The following is a 16,519-nucleotide window of genomic DNA, read 5'->3' as shown; positions in this document are numbered from 1 at the left end:
CAGAACTGTACACAGTATTGCATGTGTGGCTTTACTAATGTCTTGTACAGCTTCAGCAAGATGTCCCAACTCCTGTATTCAATGTTCTGACCAATGGAACCAAGCATGCCGAATGCCTTCTTCACCACCCTGTCCACCTATGAATCCACTTTCAAGGAGCTATGAACTTGTACTCCTAGATCTCTTTGCTCTATAACTCTCCTCAACACCCTACCATGAACTGAGTAGGTCCTGCCCCGATTCAATCTACCAAAATGCATCACCTCACATTTATCTAAATTAAACTCTGTCTGTCATTCATCGGCCCACTGGCCCAATTGATCAAGGTCCCATTGCAATCCTCAATAACCTTCTTCACTGTCCACTATGCCACCAACCTTGGTGTCATCTGCAAACTTACGAACCAATCCTCCTAAATTTTCATCCAACACTGATCCCTGGGGCACACCGCTGGTCACTGGCCTCCAGTTTGAAAAGCAACCCTCTACAACCACCCTTTGTCTTCTGTCATCGAGCCAATTTTGTATCCAATTGGCTACCTCACCCTGGGTCCCGTGAGATTTAACCTCATGCAACAACCTAACGTGCGGTACCTTGTCAAAGGCCTTGCTAAAGTTCATGTCGACAACGTGGACTACACTGCCCTCATCTGCCTTCTTGATTACCCCTTCAAAAAACTCAATCAAATTCGTGAGACATGATTTTCCACTCACAAAGCCATGCTGACTCTCCCTAATCAGTCCTTGCCTCTCTAAATACCTGTCGATCCTGTCTCTCAGAATATCTTGGAACAACTTATCCACCACAAACGTTAGGCTCACCGGTCTGTAGTTCCCAGACTTTTCCCTGCGGCCCATCTTAAACAAAGGCACAATATTTGCTATTCTCCAGTCTTTAGGCAGCTCATCTGTGGCTGTCGACGATTCAATATCTCTGCTAGGGGACGTGCAATTTCCTCCCTCGCCTCCCACAATGCTGTGGGATACATTTCATCAGGTCCCCGGGATTTATCTACCTTGATGCGCTTTAACACTTCCAGCACCTCCTTCTCTGTAATATGTATACTCCTCAAAACGTCACTATTTCTTTCCCTGACATCCATGCCTTTCTCAACAGTAAATACCGATGTGAAATATTCATTTAAGATTTCACCCATCTCTTGTGAATCCACACATAGGTGACCTTGTAGATCCTTTAGAGGCCCTGCTCTCTCCTTTGTTACTCTTTTGCCCTTTATGTATTTGTAAAAGCTCTTTGGATTCTTTTTTGCCTTATCTGCCAAAGCAATCTCATGTCCACTTTTTGCCCTCTTGATTTCTCTTTTAACACTACTACGAATACCTTTATATTCTTCAAGGGATCCACTTGATCCCAGCTACCTATGCATGTCATATGCCTCCTTCTTCTTTTTGACCAGGGCCTCATTATCCAGAGTCATCCAAGGTTCCCTACTTCTACCGGCCTTGCCCTTCACTCTAAAAGGAATGTGCTTACCCTGAACCCTGGTTAACACACTTTTGAAAGCCTCCCACTTCCCAGCCATCCCTTTCCCTGCCAACAGACTTCCCCAATGAACCTTTGAAAGTTCCTGTCGAGGCAGGAGGAAAGCCTGCCAGATCAGAATGCCAGGCATCCGACGAGTCTGGGGAGGACACCTACATCACTGGCACCCTTTACACCTCACCCCCAATATCACACAAAATTCATACAGAAACATGTTATCATGGTCATATTCTTTTGTTGATTTGATCCCAGTTAGATTTTTTTCCCAGCTGTTTATCTAGTGACATCATCCAAATAAATTGTTTACATGCAAAAATAGAAACAAATTATTTTCGCAATTATGTTTGACATGTCAACAGGTCACTGCACATTCAAACACTCAGAGCGGAACCTTGTGAAGGTGACGGGGGTCTGGGCCATTGGCTAGAGAACAGGCGAAGTCCCTTTTCGAGAATGCCTACGCATCTTGTGCCTCTCAGGCACTTGAGAGACCAGCGACAGGCCTTCTCCTAGGTTCTGAATACCTTGAGCAGAAGTACCACCCGCTGAGGTCTGCTGGTCAATGTACGACAATGTAGTACAATGTGTTAACAGAATGGGTCGGCTAATGACTGATGTAAATCTTGATCTGTGACAGCAACAGTCATGTGCTCGAGACTCAGTACAGGCAGCACTCAGAGATGTGCCTGCTCAATAATTCACCTTGCAAACTGAGAGAATAAACCCACTCTGAGTTACTAGCTGAGTCAGGCTAAAGTCTCTCCTTATAACATATGTTCCTAGCATGTTCATCCAACAAATGTTCCACTGAGTGGCAGCGCCACTAGGGAAGCAGTGGCTGCTGTTGGTATTGCATCTGCTCAAGAATCATGGAATCAAGGGCAGCATGGTGGCACAGTGGTTAGTACTGCTGCCTCACGGCGCCGAGGTCCCAGGTTCGAATCCCGGCTCTGGGTCACTGTCCGTGTGGAGTTTGCACATTCTCCCGTTTGCGTGGGTTTCGCTCCCACAACCCAAAGATGTGCAGGCTAGGTGGATTGGCCACGATAAATTGCCCCTTAATTGGAAAAAATGAATTGGGTACTCTAAATTTATTTTTAAAAAGAGTCATGGAATCATAGAATCCCTACAGTGCAGAAGGTGGCCATTCGGCCCATCGAGTCTGCACGAGCCCTTGGAAAGAGCATCCTACTTAGACCCACGCCTCCATCCTATTCCTGCAACCCAGTAACCCCACTTTTTGGAAATAAGGGGCAATTTAGCATGGCCAATCCACCTAACCTGCACATTTTTGGACTGTGGGAGGAAACCGGAGCACCCGGAGGAAACCCACGCAGGCACGGAGAGAAAGTGAAAACTCTAAACAGACGGTGACCCAAGGCTGGTATTGAACCCGGGTCCCTGAAGCTGTGAGGCAGCAGTGCTAACCAATATGCCACCCTGCCGCCATCTGTGATACCGTGCCACCCTGAAGGCCTCAGGTCATTGCTAGATTGCAGGTCATAGGTGATGGAAGGAAGAGGTTTGTGGGGTGTGGATCATGGAGAGGAGTGGGGTGGGGTCAGGAGATAAGACAATGGGTTGACTCAGTGTGCGATTCCCACATCTTGATGCCAGGTCCCTCAATCAGGCATTAAGTGCCCTATTTGAACAAGATGTCTCTCTGCCGTGTGCCCAGTAACAATCCACCGTGGGTGGGTTGTCATTTTCCTCACATGTCAAACCCCACACACTGCCCACCATTAGTTTAATACCAGCATCGACAGAATGAGGGCATAAGCAGGCATGAATAATAATCTCAGGGGCCCTTCAAAACCACCATTATTATTTTCACCGATGCTTTTTCTGTTTCTTGGGCGTGAGGTAACCTAGCAGCTAAAGGGAAGGACGAACTGCTGGATCCAGGATGAAAATGACTTTCTAGTTACCTGCGTGATCTTAGTTTCCCTTCCTCACTCAGCCCCTGTGATTGCAAGCCCAACCATAATCTCCACCAACCACCCCACCAACACTTCCGATTTTCATTCAGGCCTCTAATATCCGCCTCCTAAGGCCTCTTAATACCGCCACCATCTTCACTGCTAACCATCACCCCACCCCCCGGCCCCGTCCCCCGTCCAAGGTCCTTAGATCTCATACAACCAAGGATCTTCCAATCTCCCACCTCTGAGGCTCTTCCACTGTCACACACTATCCTCCGAATGACTACATCAGCACCACACCCATGGCCTTTGACCTCATTCACCACTGGCTCTTCTGATCTCTTTGCCTTCAGGCTCTTCTGACATTCCCCTTGAGAATGCGTAATGGACTCTAACAGAATAGAGTAATCGTCTCTAACATAAAGGCCAGTCTATATAGGAGCCGAGCATTGGTAGTCCTGGCTGAGACTTGAATGTTGTGTATATATAACTTGCTTAAACAATAAATAGTTTATCTTCATGTTCATGAACCAAACTCCTCTGCGACCATTAAACCTTTCCAACTGCTTGTTGCATCTGCATGCTAGCTTTCTGTGTTCCTTGTAAAGGCACAGCCAAGCTTCTTTGAACATCAACACTTACAAGTTTCTTACATTTAAAAAAATATTCTGCTTCTTTATTCACAGGACCAAAGTCAATAACATCACACTTCCGTACATTGTACTCCAGTTGCCATCTTGTTGCCTACTCATTTAACCTGTCTCTATCCCTTTGCAGCCTCTATGTGTCCTCCCCACAGCTTACCTTCCCACCGGCTTGGTGTCATCAGAAAACCTAGATACATTACTCTCTCTATCTCTTCAACTCAATCACTAATATGGATTGTAAATAGCTGAGATGCCAGCACTGATTCTTGTGACACTCCACTGTTCACTGTATGCTGACTTGAAAGAGCCCATTTATTCCAACTTTTTTTTCTTTCTGTTTCCCAATTCTATTTCCATGCTAAAATATTATCCTCAACTCCATTATCCCTTATCTTGCCTATTAACCTCTCTGTGGAATCTTATTGAATGCCTTTTGGGAATCCAGGTATACTACATCTACTACTTCCCCATGACCTACCCTATGAGTTGTATCCTCAAAAATCAAATAAATTTGCCAAACAGGATTTCACTTTAATAAAACCATGTTGACTTGTTCGAATCAAATTATGCATTGTTAAGACTTGCTTAAGAATAGTCTCCAGCACTTTCGCAACAATTGATGTCTGGCTAACTGGCCTATTGTTTACAGTGTTCTTTCTGCCTCCTTTCTTGAAAAGTTGTGTAAAATTTGTCAACTTTCAAAAGGGATTGTTCACAAATCTAAGGAATTTTGGAAAGTCGTGGCTTGCTAGGGTGCTGGCCTTCAAGTCCCAGAGATTTGTCAGATTTTAGTTCTTTAGGTTCCGTCAATAGTTTTTCTCTGTTGATACTTTTCTTAGCTTCTGCACTCTTTATAGTCCCCAGGTAACTGGTTATTACTGTCTGTCAAAACAGATACAAAGCATTTGTTCAATCCCTCTGACATTTCCTCATTCACCCTGATAGTTTCACCTGTTTCCGCATCCACATGGTCAATGTTTACTTGAGCTATTCACTTCCTCTTTATATACTTATAAAAACACCTGTAAACTGTTTTTATATTCCTGGCTAGCTTACTCTTAGATTCCAATGTTTCCCTTTTTACCAATCTCATGCTGCCCATATGCTGGTGTCTAAAACATTCCCAGTGTTCATAATGGCTACTGTCCTTTGCGTAATTGTAAGCCTCATCTTTTAATTGAATACCATCCTCAATGAGGCACAGATAGGTCTTTCTTGGTGACTTTTTGTTTTTCAATGGAATGTAACTTTTGTTAAAGATTTTGAATTGCTTCTTTAAATGCTTCCCACCTTCATGCCTTTTTGGTCTATTTACCTCACTAATCTTAGCGGTTCTCCCCTCATACATATCTAATTGGCTTTGTTGAAGTTTAAGGTTTGTCTTTGTAATTGGAGTTTGACAGTTTTAAATTAACATAGAATTCAATGGTATTATGATCGCTATTTCCAAGTGGATCTTTTACTACAACTATTTAACCCTGCTCCATTACACAAAACCAGATCAAAGATAGTTTTATCTTTGGTCGGTGTGCCAAGAAATTGTCACAAAAACATTCTACAACATATCTTCCAGACCATTCTTGCCAATTTGATTGTCCCAGTCTTTATGCAGATTAAAGCCCCCCCAAAAAAATTTCCTTTCTTCCAAGCTCCAATAATTTCTTGTTAATGCTCTGTCCAATAATATAGCTGCTGTTAGGAAGCCTATTCCCATCTGTATTTTCTGACTCTTGCTATTCTTCATTTCCACACATACTGTGCTGTTTAGCACAGGGCTAAATCGCTGGCTTTGAAAGCAGACCAAGGCAGGCCAGCAGCACGGTTCAATTCCTGTATCAGCCTCCCCGAACAGGCGCGGAATGTGGCGACTAGGGGCTTTTCACAGTAACTTCATTTGAAGCCTACTTGTGACAATAAGTGATTTTCATTTCATTCATTTTTCATTCATGATCTTCTGACGTCAGATCCTTCTGTCATCTTTGACTAACAGGGTTACCTCTCCTCCTTTGCCATTATGTCTGTCTTTGTGAGATTTTCTGGTCCCTTCCGCTAGCTTTGCTGAAGGGTTCCCCGATGGTGGGTAAACCATATAAAACGCCATAGACTTCGATGGGACAAAAAGATCCTGCCAGCAGCCAAGGGTGAGTGACAGAAAACACACCACTATAGATGTCAATCATCTCAGCTCTAGGTCATCACTGTAGGAGTTCCTGCAGGAGATCCAAGGGCCAACCAGCTCCAGCTGCTTCATCAATTAATTTCTTTCCGTCATAATGTTAGAAATGGGGATGTTCGCTGATGATTGCTCAATGCTCAGCACATTTCGCCGCTCTTCAGCTACTGAAGCTGTTCATGTCCAAATGCAGCAAAATCTGGACAACATCCAGGGTTGAGCTGACAAATGGCAAGTAACATGCACGCTACACAAGTGCCACACAAGAGAGGCTCTAACCATCACCTCCTAACCCCACAAAGCCTATCGACCATCTACAAGGTACAAGTCAGGAGTAAAATGGAATACTCTCCACTTTCCTGGATGAGTGCAGGGGTTCAAGTAGGCAGCTCACCACCACATTCTGAAGGGCAACTGGGGATCGGCAATAAATGCTGGCCAGCCAGCAATGTCCACATCCCTTAAATGAATAAGAAAAGAAAAGTTCCAACAACACTCAAGAAGCTGAAGATCATCCAGAACTAAACAGCCCGCTTCCACAAACATTCTATCCCTCCACCACTGACGAACAGTGGCAGCTGTGTGTACCATCTATATGATACACTTCAGGAACTCACCAAGGTTTTTAGGCAACACCTTCCAAGCCCACAGCCACTACTAATCTAGAAGGGCAAGAGCAGCAGATACCTGGGAACACCACCACCTGGGGAGTCACATCCTGACTTGGAAATATATACGGCTGTTTCTTCATTATTGCTGGGTCAAAATCCTTCAATTCCCTCCCTAAGAACACGATGGATGCACCTACATCTCAGGGACTGCAGCAGTACAAGAAGGCAATTCACCACCTCTTTCTAAAGGGCAACTCGGGATGGGACATAAATGTTGGCCTCGCCAGTAATGCCACGTCCCATAACTGAATTTTTAAAAAGCCTCTGTAATTTTGATTGACTCTAAATTTTTATCTCTATTTGTGCCACTAGCTCATCTATCTTTTTATAAATACCTCGTGCATTCAGAGCCATCAATTCTTTCTTCTGTCCCCTGCACTGTCTTGTTCATTGATGTACAATTTTTGTTAAACTCTCACTTCCTGACCCACTCTGCTTGTCGTTATCCACATCATTAATTCTTCTGATGCTTCAACCTTTCTCTTTGGATTTAAATATTTCCCTCCACTTGAACCCTTCCTGCATTACGTTTGTTTAAAAACCTATCCACAGCGCTGGTTATACGATTAGCCAGGTTATAGCCCATTTCAAATGGAACCCACCCCACTGGAATAGGTCACTCACCGAGTACTGATGTCAGTGAATCAAAAGCCCTTCTTCCCACACTACCCTTTGCTAATTGGCGTCTGGCTCAGGTAACAATCCAGAGATAATAGCCTTTGATGTTCCTCATTTTAATTTGGTCCCGAACTACTCAAATTCTCTCAGCAGAACATCATTTCTGGTTCTACCTAAGTTGTTGGTTGCCACATGAACCATCACAACTTGATTCTCCCCCTCTCACTCCAATCTCACGTCGTGAGATGTTTTTAATCCTGGTACTGGGTAGGGAACACAACATTCAGAGCTCCCAGTTGAGGCTGCAGAAAACAATATCTATCCCCTTAACTGTACCATATCATTACCATATTCCTCTTACCCCACTTGAATGGCATCATCCTTCACCATGGCGCTACAGCAAATCTGTTCATCCACCTTGCAGTCCATCCCCTTATCCACACAGGTAGCAAGCACCTCACAGATGTTGGACAAAGTTATGGCTGATACTCCCCCATTACCACCTGCTGGCTCCCCATACCTGCCTTACTCAGAGTCACACCTTCCTATACTTAATCTTTGACCTACTCAAAGGTTCTGCCTAACCGAAGGGATGTAACTGCCGCCTGGAACAAAATGTCCAGGCAACTCTCCCATCCCAGGTCCTCTGTCATGTCTACAACTCAGCCTCCAGCTCAGCAGCTCTGTGTGGGAGTTGCCTATGCTGCAAACACTCACTGCAGATATGGTTGTCCAGGATTGCAAAGCATGCCACAGATTCCTACTAACCTGGAGACAAGGAAGAAAGCTCAGCAACTACAGATGGCTAAAAGTAAATAGAAAATGGAGCATGCCTTTCCCCCTCTGCACAAAATTTCTGACACTTTTGTCTACATCACACTCTGACATAGTCTCCTTTCCATGATCCCTTACTCCGAAACACTTCACAAAAAGGCACGAGAGACATTAAGACATCCCAATGTTTTTAAACGCTCAGACTAAAATAAAAATGTACATTATGAGTAATGTATTTGTGCCACATTTGTTCAATAAAAGAAATGCTTTAATAATCTACTAAATGAGGGAATGTGGTCCATTTGTGAACTTTCCCTACCTTTATTTCTTTGCTGTTTGGCAACTATTGCTCCGACTTAACTCAGATGATTTAAATGAGCCACTGACTCTTTAAGCCACCACAGCCCCACCCCACCCCACTCCACCTCTTCTCCGCTCAGAGGACAAAGCAAGAAAGTTTGTATTTGTTAAAGATGTTACTTTGTGTGGCGATACTCAGAAAATTACCTCATCGTCACATGTCTAATTTAATAAACATGTTTGCTTTTTCTTGGATTGTTAACCACAAGGAGTTAAAATAAATACATCTGCAAAAACTAAAAACACACTGTTCATTAAATAGAAAATAGCTCAAAGAAAAAGCCATAAAATATACAGACAATTGCTTACATACCGTTGGTAACATATACATTCGCAGTTAGAAGAAACAACATGGCGGTTACTTCTAACCGCCCCATGATGAGAGGATTCCAAGATGTTTTCCTGAAAAAAACATGTTTGACAAAACTTTTATCATCGCTTCAAGCTTAAAAATCAGACATAGTTAAATGACACATTGTAGTATATCAAAAATTACAATTTACAGTAAATTTAACATAGAAAAACATTCCAACATGTCAGAGAGAGGCACAATCAAACAAAATATCAACCTTGAACTAAGGGAGGAGATGATAGGAGGGGTGTTAGAAAAATAAGTGGATTTTATGGATGGGATTAAATGAGGAGAGAGATGGGTAGAGACTCCAAAGAAAAAATGCTGGAAAATCTCAGCAGGTCTGGCAGCATCTGTAGGGAGAGAAAAGAGCTAACGTTTTGAGTCCAGATGACCCTTTGTCAAAGCTCAAAGGGTAGAGACTCAGCTGTTTTGGAAGGCAATTCTAGTTCATCAACTATAGGTAACTGCAGGCAATGAAAAACTCCCCACCTTCGGATGTCACTTCTGACTCTAATTAAGAAGTGCTTTATTGCTGTTTGCATGGGCAGCGATCTGATATGAAAAGGTCAAACAGAGAGTTGTGGCACAGATTTGTGGGATGGCAACACATTCAAGAACTTTGGAGAGGAAAGAGAGTTTGGAGATGGGGTGGTAGTTTGCAAGGATGGTTTTATTGGAGCATGGACTGAGAGCAGCATGTTTTGAAAGAAGAGATGGTACCCGAGGAGAGAAATAACCATTTTCAAGACCAGCCTCGAAGTGAAGTTGTGTGGTCATCGGTTTAATCAGTATAAGGCGAAGAGAGCAGGAGATTGGTCTCATGACAAGATGAGCTCAAAAACGGGATGAGGGCGGATAGAAGGGAAAGATGCAAATTCAGGGCTAAGATGATCCTGAGAGGTTTTGGCAGTGGAGAGGAGTGTTTGATGTGATCCAGGCTGGTTTGACAATGAATGACTAAGCCAGTTGTGCACCGTACATTCAAGGCTGCCACCCTTGGACACAATGGAACAAAGATGGTAGCTGTATGAGGGGAAGCATGTGGTGACCATACACAAGGGTAGAAGAGAATAAGAATTTTACTGGGGTCAAATACATCAAAGTGAGAGGCAGTGGTGTGATTGAGCAGGTTGAGAGCTGCCAAAGTATTGTGGCAAATGCTGGACCAAAGACTAGATAGTTGTGCATTTTGAAGTGGTCTTTGAAGTAAGGTTGGGGAGTTCTTTTTTAAAAGTTAAATTCCATCTTGGTTGGCAAAGCGAGGTTTCCAACTAGCCTCATCACATAGTGTTTTAAATGAACCCTTTTCATAAAATTCTCTAATATCTTCAAAACATGCAACATGACTTTTAACACCACAGTGGGCTTTCTTTCAATTGGTCATGATGCCTTATTACAAAATATATGGCAAGAGAGAAAGCTCGGTACAGATACAGCCACTTTCTACATGCTCAGAAGATTATAGGTTCAAACCCCATACCAGGACTCGAGTTCACAATCTGGGCTGAAGCATTAAAGGAAGGACACACATTCACATAGCACATCAATATCTCCCAAACAGCTGGTGGGTTTTGAAGTGCAATTGAAATGTAATTAGGAAGTTTGTCTTTCAGTGAGAAATCAAAACCCAAATGTTTTCCATCCTTCCTGACACGCAGCAAAGATCATAGGGAAAAATGTAAAGAATTGGGGCTGGTTAGCATTCCTCTCTCAACCAATGCTACAAGAAAGATGTATTGGATGGTAATTCATCTGATGCCAATTTGTGAGATATTTCTGGTATCACCAGCCTGGACCAATTTTTGTTCAGTCAGATTCCAAGAACAGTCACACATATGAAATCTTGTTGGCCTATCGCACAATAGTCATTGTGTTATGCTTCAAAACATGAATGTAAATTGCATCAAATTATTTCCAAGTGAAAAGTGGCACATAAACTGTCAGCTTTTCTCTTGGCTATTTAACTACTATTCTCAGAAAATGCTCAGTTTATTTGCTTATCTCAATGGGATCCCTTTAATAAAATCGATTTCAAGTTAGATTTGGAGAGGAATGTGTCTTTGCCGTTTTCGTGTGTAAATTAATGCAATTGGCAGTCGGAAAGACCTTCTGAATCTCGGTTTCTTTCCTTGTTAAACCTGTCTGAACTTTTGTCTTTAATCGCACTGATTTAGTTGATGTGGAAATCGGTTCCCTTGATCTAGTCCAGACAGTTTCAAATTTATGTCTTTCCTGAAAGACACTGAAAGTTGATAACGTTTACTTGGTCCTTTCCCAAGTTTGGATTGCGGTTTTCCCCCGTAAATACGGTCCATTTAATATGAACCTTTCAACGCTTCCAGCCTTGGAAGGCAACTCGGATTCTGTCAGTTTTGGAACGGATCGATCGCCTGCGGGCAGATACATCCAAAAGTACTGTCCCAGTGTAAACAGAACGAAGCAAGGGAGGATTCGCAGATAGTGAAGGCTACTTGCAAACCCGAAACGGCGCGAATGTCATGCTAAACGAAATCAATTGGTATCGACCGTGGTAAGAGCAACTCCACAAACAAAAGGGACTGTGACTTGGGAAAGGTGTCTCTCTGCGAAACGGCCGGATTAGTTGCAGAGTTAGGCAGAGATTCATTTCAAACAATTGACTCTGGGTTCGGCGCACACTTGAATTACATTTCCCTCAAGGTGAGGTTTCCCAATACATTAGTGGAATCGTATCTCTAACCTTACACAACATAGAAATCCAAAGAATGTCGGACTGTGCGGAGCAGGAAAAACAAATCTGAAACAAACCTGCCGGTTGTCGTTTTTACATTGATGGAATTGAAGTAAAAATGAGTCTCAGACTGTTGCTGAGTCGCAGCTTTAAATCAATTCACAATTGAATGTGAGCTGGTTAAATACAGTGGCAGTACAGGGGAGCTCATTGGCCGTGTGGTACGAAGCCCATTAAGCATGGTCTATTTTTATTGTTTTAACATCCGTGCACACGCATTTCAGAATAAATCGTTACTTACTGTTGTGAGCAAACCAGAGGATCCCCTGCCGCCCAGGGTCTAAAGCAGCTCTGAAAACACCCAGGTCTCACATTAATAAACTGCTCACAAGCTCCTCCTTGCCACTGCACTCAATTCCTCCCATTGGGAAGGCGACGGGGATAATTACACCGGTTTTACACTCAGTGAAAATTGGCCCATTGCCGGAACCCAGGCATGTGGCTAACGCATTCCAACTGGGTGCCGGTTGCCATTGGGTTTCTGAGGGGGTTGAAGAGAGGGGACCGGATTAGGCATTGACTTCCTCAAATGCATTTGATAAGGCACCCCGCAATAACATCAAAACTGTGTCCGTTCAAGGCAAAACATGACATGAGCGAGAAAGAGTTTTGAAAGGTCAGAGACACCCGGAGCTGCTGGAAGAATCATGTCAGCTGGGGTAAAGTTCTCAGTGTCTTGCCAGTGTTGAGATCATTCTTACTTCTCACTTACACCAAACCTTTGCATTCAGAAAATCAAAGTCAATTCGTGAGATTGACATGATGATTCCAAACTTGGAGGGACAGTGGAATCAAAGAATCAAAGAGAGCCGAAATTACAGGATGGGTTGAACAAAATAGGCGAGTGGGCTAAAAAGGGGCCAATGCCGTTGAATGCAAACAAACATGAGTTATTGCAAATGCGAAAAAAATAATTGCACGCCTTTCATTGTCATCGCTGAGAATGAAATTGAATCCGAACATGTCCAAAGGACGGCAGCAAAGCTAAAATGATATTGATCTATGTAGCCAACACAATAGAATACATATTAACAGTGTTTATAAATGTCTTCAGCTAGAAGTGCCAAGTGGAAGATCTAACTCACCCTCCTTCCAAGAACAGCACCATTATAAGTGCCAATAAGTCTGCCACTTCAGTCCACTCCACATGCCATTCAGAAGTGACGGGTTACATAGAACATAGAACAGTACAGCACAGAACAGGCCCTTCGGCTCTCGATGTTGTGCCGAGCATTGTCCGAAACCAAGATCAAGCTATCCCACTCCCTGTCATTCTGGTGTGCTCCATGTGCCTATCCAATAACCACTTTAAAGTTCCTAAAGTGTCCGACTCCACTATCATAGCAGGCAGTCCATTCCACACCCGAACCACTCTCTGAGTAAAGAACTTACCTCGGACATCCCTCCTATGTCTCCCACGCGGAACTTTATAGTTATGCCCCCTTGTAACAGCTACATCCACCCGAGGAAATAGTCTCTGAACGTCCACTCTATCTATCCCCCTCAGCACCTTATAAACCTCTATTAAGTCACCTCTCATCCTCCTCCGCTCCAAAGAGAAAAGCCCTAGCTCCCTCAACCTTTCCTCATAAGACCTATCCTGCAAACCAGGCAGCATCCTGGTAAATCTCCTTAGCACCCTTTCCAATGCTTCCACATCCTTCCTATGGTGAGGTGACCAGAACCGCACACAATACTCCAAATGTGGTCTCACCAGGGTCATGTACAGTTGCAGCATAACCCCGCGGCTCTTAAACTCAAGCCCCCTGTTAATAAACGCTAACACACTATAGGCCTTCTTCACGGCTCTATCCACTTGAGTGGCAACCTTCAGAGATCTGTGGACATGAACCCCAAGATCTCTCTGTTCCTCCACATTCCTCAGAACCCTGCCGTTGACCCTATAATCCGCATTCAAATGTTTTCTACCATAATGAATCACTTCGCACTTATCAGGGTTAAACTCCATCTGCCATTTTTCGGCCCAGCTCTGCATCCTATCAATGTCTCTTTGCAGCCTACAACAGCCCTCCACCTCATCCACTACTCCTCCAATCTTGGTGTTATCAGCAAATTTACTGACCCACCCTTCAGCCCCCTCCTCCAAGTCATTTATAAAAATCACAAATAGCAGAGGACCCAGCACTGATCCCTGTGGTACACCCTTGGTAACTGGTCTCCAGTCTGAAAATTTTCCATCCACCACCACCCTCTGTCTTCTATGTGATAGCCAGTTACTTATCCAATTGGCCAAATTTCCCTCTATCCCACACCTCCTTACTATCTTCATAAGCCGACCATGGGAAACCTTATCAAACGACTTACTAAAATCCATGTATACGACATCAACTGCTCTACCTTCATCTACACACTTAGTTACCTCCTCAAACAATTCAATCAAATTTGTGAGGCAAGACTTACCCTTCATAAATCCGTGTTGACTATCCCGGATTAAGTTGCATCTTTCCAAATGGTCATAAATCCTATCCTTCATGACCTTTTCCATTAACTTACCGACCACCGAAGTAAGACTAACTGGCCTATAATTACCAGGGTCATTCCTACTCCCTTTCTTGAACAGAAGAACAACATTCGCCACTCTCCAGTCCTCTGGCACTATCCCCGTGGACAATGAGGACCCAAAGATCAAAGTCAAAGGCTCTGCAATCTCATCCCTTGCCTCCCAAAGTATCCTTGGATATATCCCATCTGACCCAGGGGACTTGTTGACCCTAAGGTTTTTCAAAATTGCTAATAGATCCTTCCTCAGAACATCTACCTCCTCCAGCCTACCCGCCTGTATCACACTCTCATCCTCAAAAACATGGCCCCTCTCCTTGGTGTTATACTGGGCAAGGTCTATGGGCCCACTGTAATTCCACTGTAGTGCTGTCAGAGCTACACAGATCTACTCATCTCCCTAATCAAATTCTTTGAATGCAGCAAGGTAATATTGACAATTTGGAAAGGTATTTTCTAGCTCTAAAAATTGTATCAATCCAATCCAGACAATGATCCCCAAAATGGCTAGCTCACAATCATGAACAGCAATAAAGTAATTAATAGTCCCATCAAATTACACTTATTCTTCAGTAACTTGCTTGCTTAATCCGAGGGGAGATTTATGTGCAGTTGTCCTGTGTTTCAATAGAAACGTAGGAATTAGGAGTAGAAGTAGGCAATTAAGCCCTTTGAGCCTGCTCCGCCATTTAATCATATCATGCCTGATCTCTCCTCAAATCCACCTCCCTACCTGTTCCCCATATTCCTTTAACCCAATTTTTATATCAGAAATCTATCTATCTCCTTCTTGAAACCATTTAATGACTCAGATTCCCCACACAGCGAGTTCCACAAAATTCACCATCCTCTGCGAGAAGTAGTTCCTCCTCATCTCAGTTCTAAATCTACCACCTCTCAACCTCAAGATCAGCACTAGGGGGTACAGGGTCACCTTAACCTCAAACAGCTCCACCTGAGCCCGATCAGCCCATTGTTCCTCTTATTCCATCTGTAATGTTGGATTCAAACACACAGATTGCACAAAGGTTAATAAAATAAATGCTTCCTTTTTTCTGCCAGCATCAAGTTGTCTCATCAGAAAGCGAAACTTTAAGGAACAAACTATATACGGGGAATGTTAACGGCTGATGCTCCAGATCTCTGCCTTAATTATGGCTTTGGTTCCGCACCAGTCCCAAACTGCTGTTCTAGCTCCTGCCAGCAGTTCAGGTCTGCTCTCTCTCCAGACTCAGGGGTGCTGCCAGTCAGTCTGACTAGGACTTCAATCCCCTTTCCTGGCTCTTCAGCCACCCTCAAGGGCTTCAAGCTGCACTATCCATGGCTTTGGCTCCTGGCACAGTGTCATTCCAAAATCCTACACTTATCCTTGATGCTTTCTCCCTCGCCTCATGGCATCTGGTTCTACCCTTCAGCTTGTGAAAGACATGGGGCTGGATTCTCCAATTCTGGGGCTATGTCCCCATGTCGGCGTGGGAACGGTGGCACTTTACGCCAGAGCAAATTGCACAAAACAACCACTGACTCCTCGTTTTGCTGGGGGCTAGCATGACAGCAGAGTAGAGCACTCGGTTCCAGCTGCCGATACAGCCTGGAGAATTGTCGGGTCCATGGCCGCGCACGCGCATGGCATGGCCTGCAGCGGCAGCGATGTGCTACATGGCGGAGAACGCTCGCGGACCCTGGCCGCAAAATAGTGCCGCCCCTTTGGCCGGCTCGCGCGCCCGTACCATCCCCCACAGTGCGCCCAGCCCCTAATAAAGTCCCCCCCTGCCCGCGGATTGGCCCTCCCCCGACTCTGGCGGCGCTGGACTGAGTCCCCACCCGCCACGCCGAGTTCCCGATGGATGAGACCACACGTGCCCACCGCCGTCGGGAACTTGGCCGGGCGAGGGCGGAGCATCGGGGGGGGGGGGGCGGACCTCAGGCAATGTCCTGAGGCCATCGATACGTGGAGCGGCATACTCTCCAAATACACCGCTTTGGAGGGAGCGGAGCATCGCGAAAGCGGCGCCATCCCCGATTTGGTCGTGAACTGTCATTCTCCAGCTGATCGGCGAACACAATTTCGGCGTTGGCGACCGTAGAATCCAGCCCATTGTTCCCTGCAGGGAAGGGCCTACAGGTGCTGACAAGTTCCCCTGTTCAGTGCTTTCCTCCCACCATTGCCACCTGCCCCACTATACATTTCCCTCCTTGAGAGTTG

At 44.5% G+C, this 16,519-nt stretch overlaps 1 protein-coding gene across 1 annotated transcript in view; it reads right to left on the bottom strand.

The window, feature by feature from the left end:
• Window positions 1-12,140, bottom strand: part of LOC140425484 (collagen alpha-6(VI) chain-like) — a 210,699-nt gene extending 198,559 nt beyond the window's left edge. The window contains exons 1-2 of the mRNA XM_072509802.1: window positions 12,035-12,140; window positions 8,982-9,070 (exon numbers count right to left, since the gene is read on the bottom strand). Coding sequence (XP_072365903.1) covers window positions 8,982-9,045 — 64 coding nt within the window. The 5' untranslated portion in view covers window positions 9,046-9,070; window positions 12,035-12,140. The remainder of the gene's footprint in view (window positions 1-8,981; window positions 9,071-12,034) is intronic.
• Window positions 12,141-16,519: the final 4,379 nt, after the last annotated feature.

The sequence above is a fragment of the Scyliorhinus torazame genome, chromosome 6, assembly GCF_047496885.1.
Source record: "Scyliorhinus torazame isolate Kashiwa2021f chromosome 6, sScyTor2.1, whole genome shotgun sequence".
NCBI classification, from domain to species: domain Eukaryota; kingdom Metazoa; phylum Chordata; class Chondrichthyes; order Carcharhiniformes; family Scyliorhinidae; genus Scyliorhinus; species Scyliorhinus torazame.
This window is presented reverse-complemented; position numbering and strand designations above follow the sequence as displayed.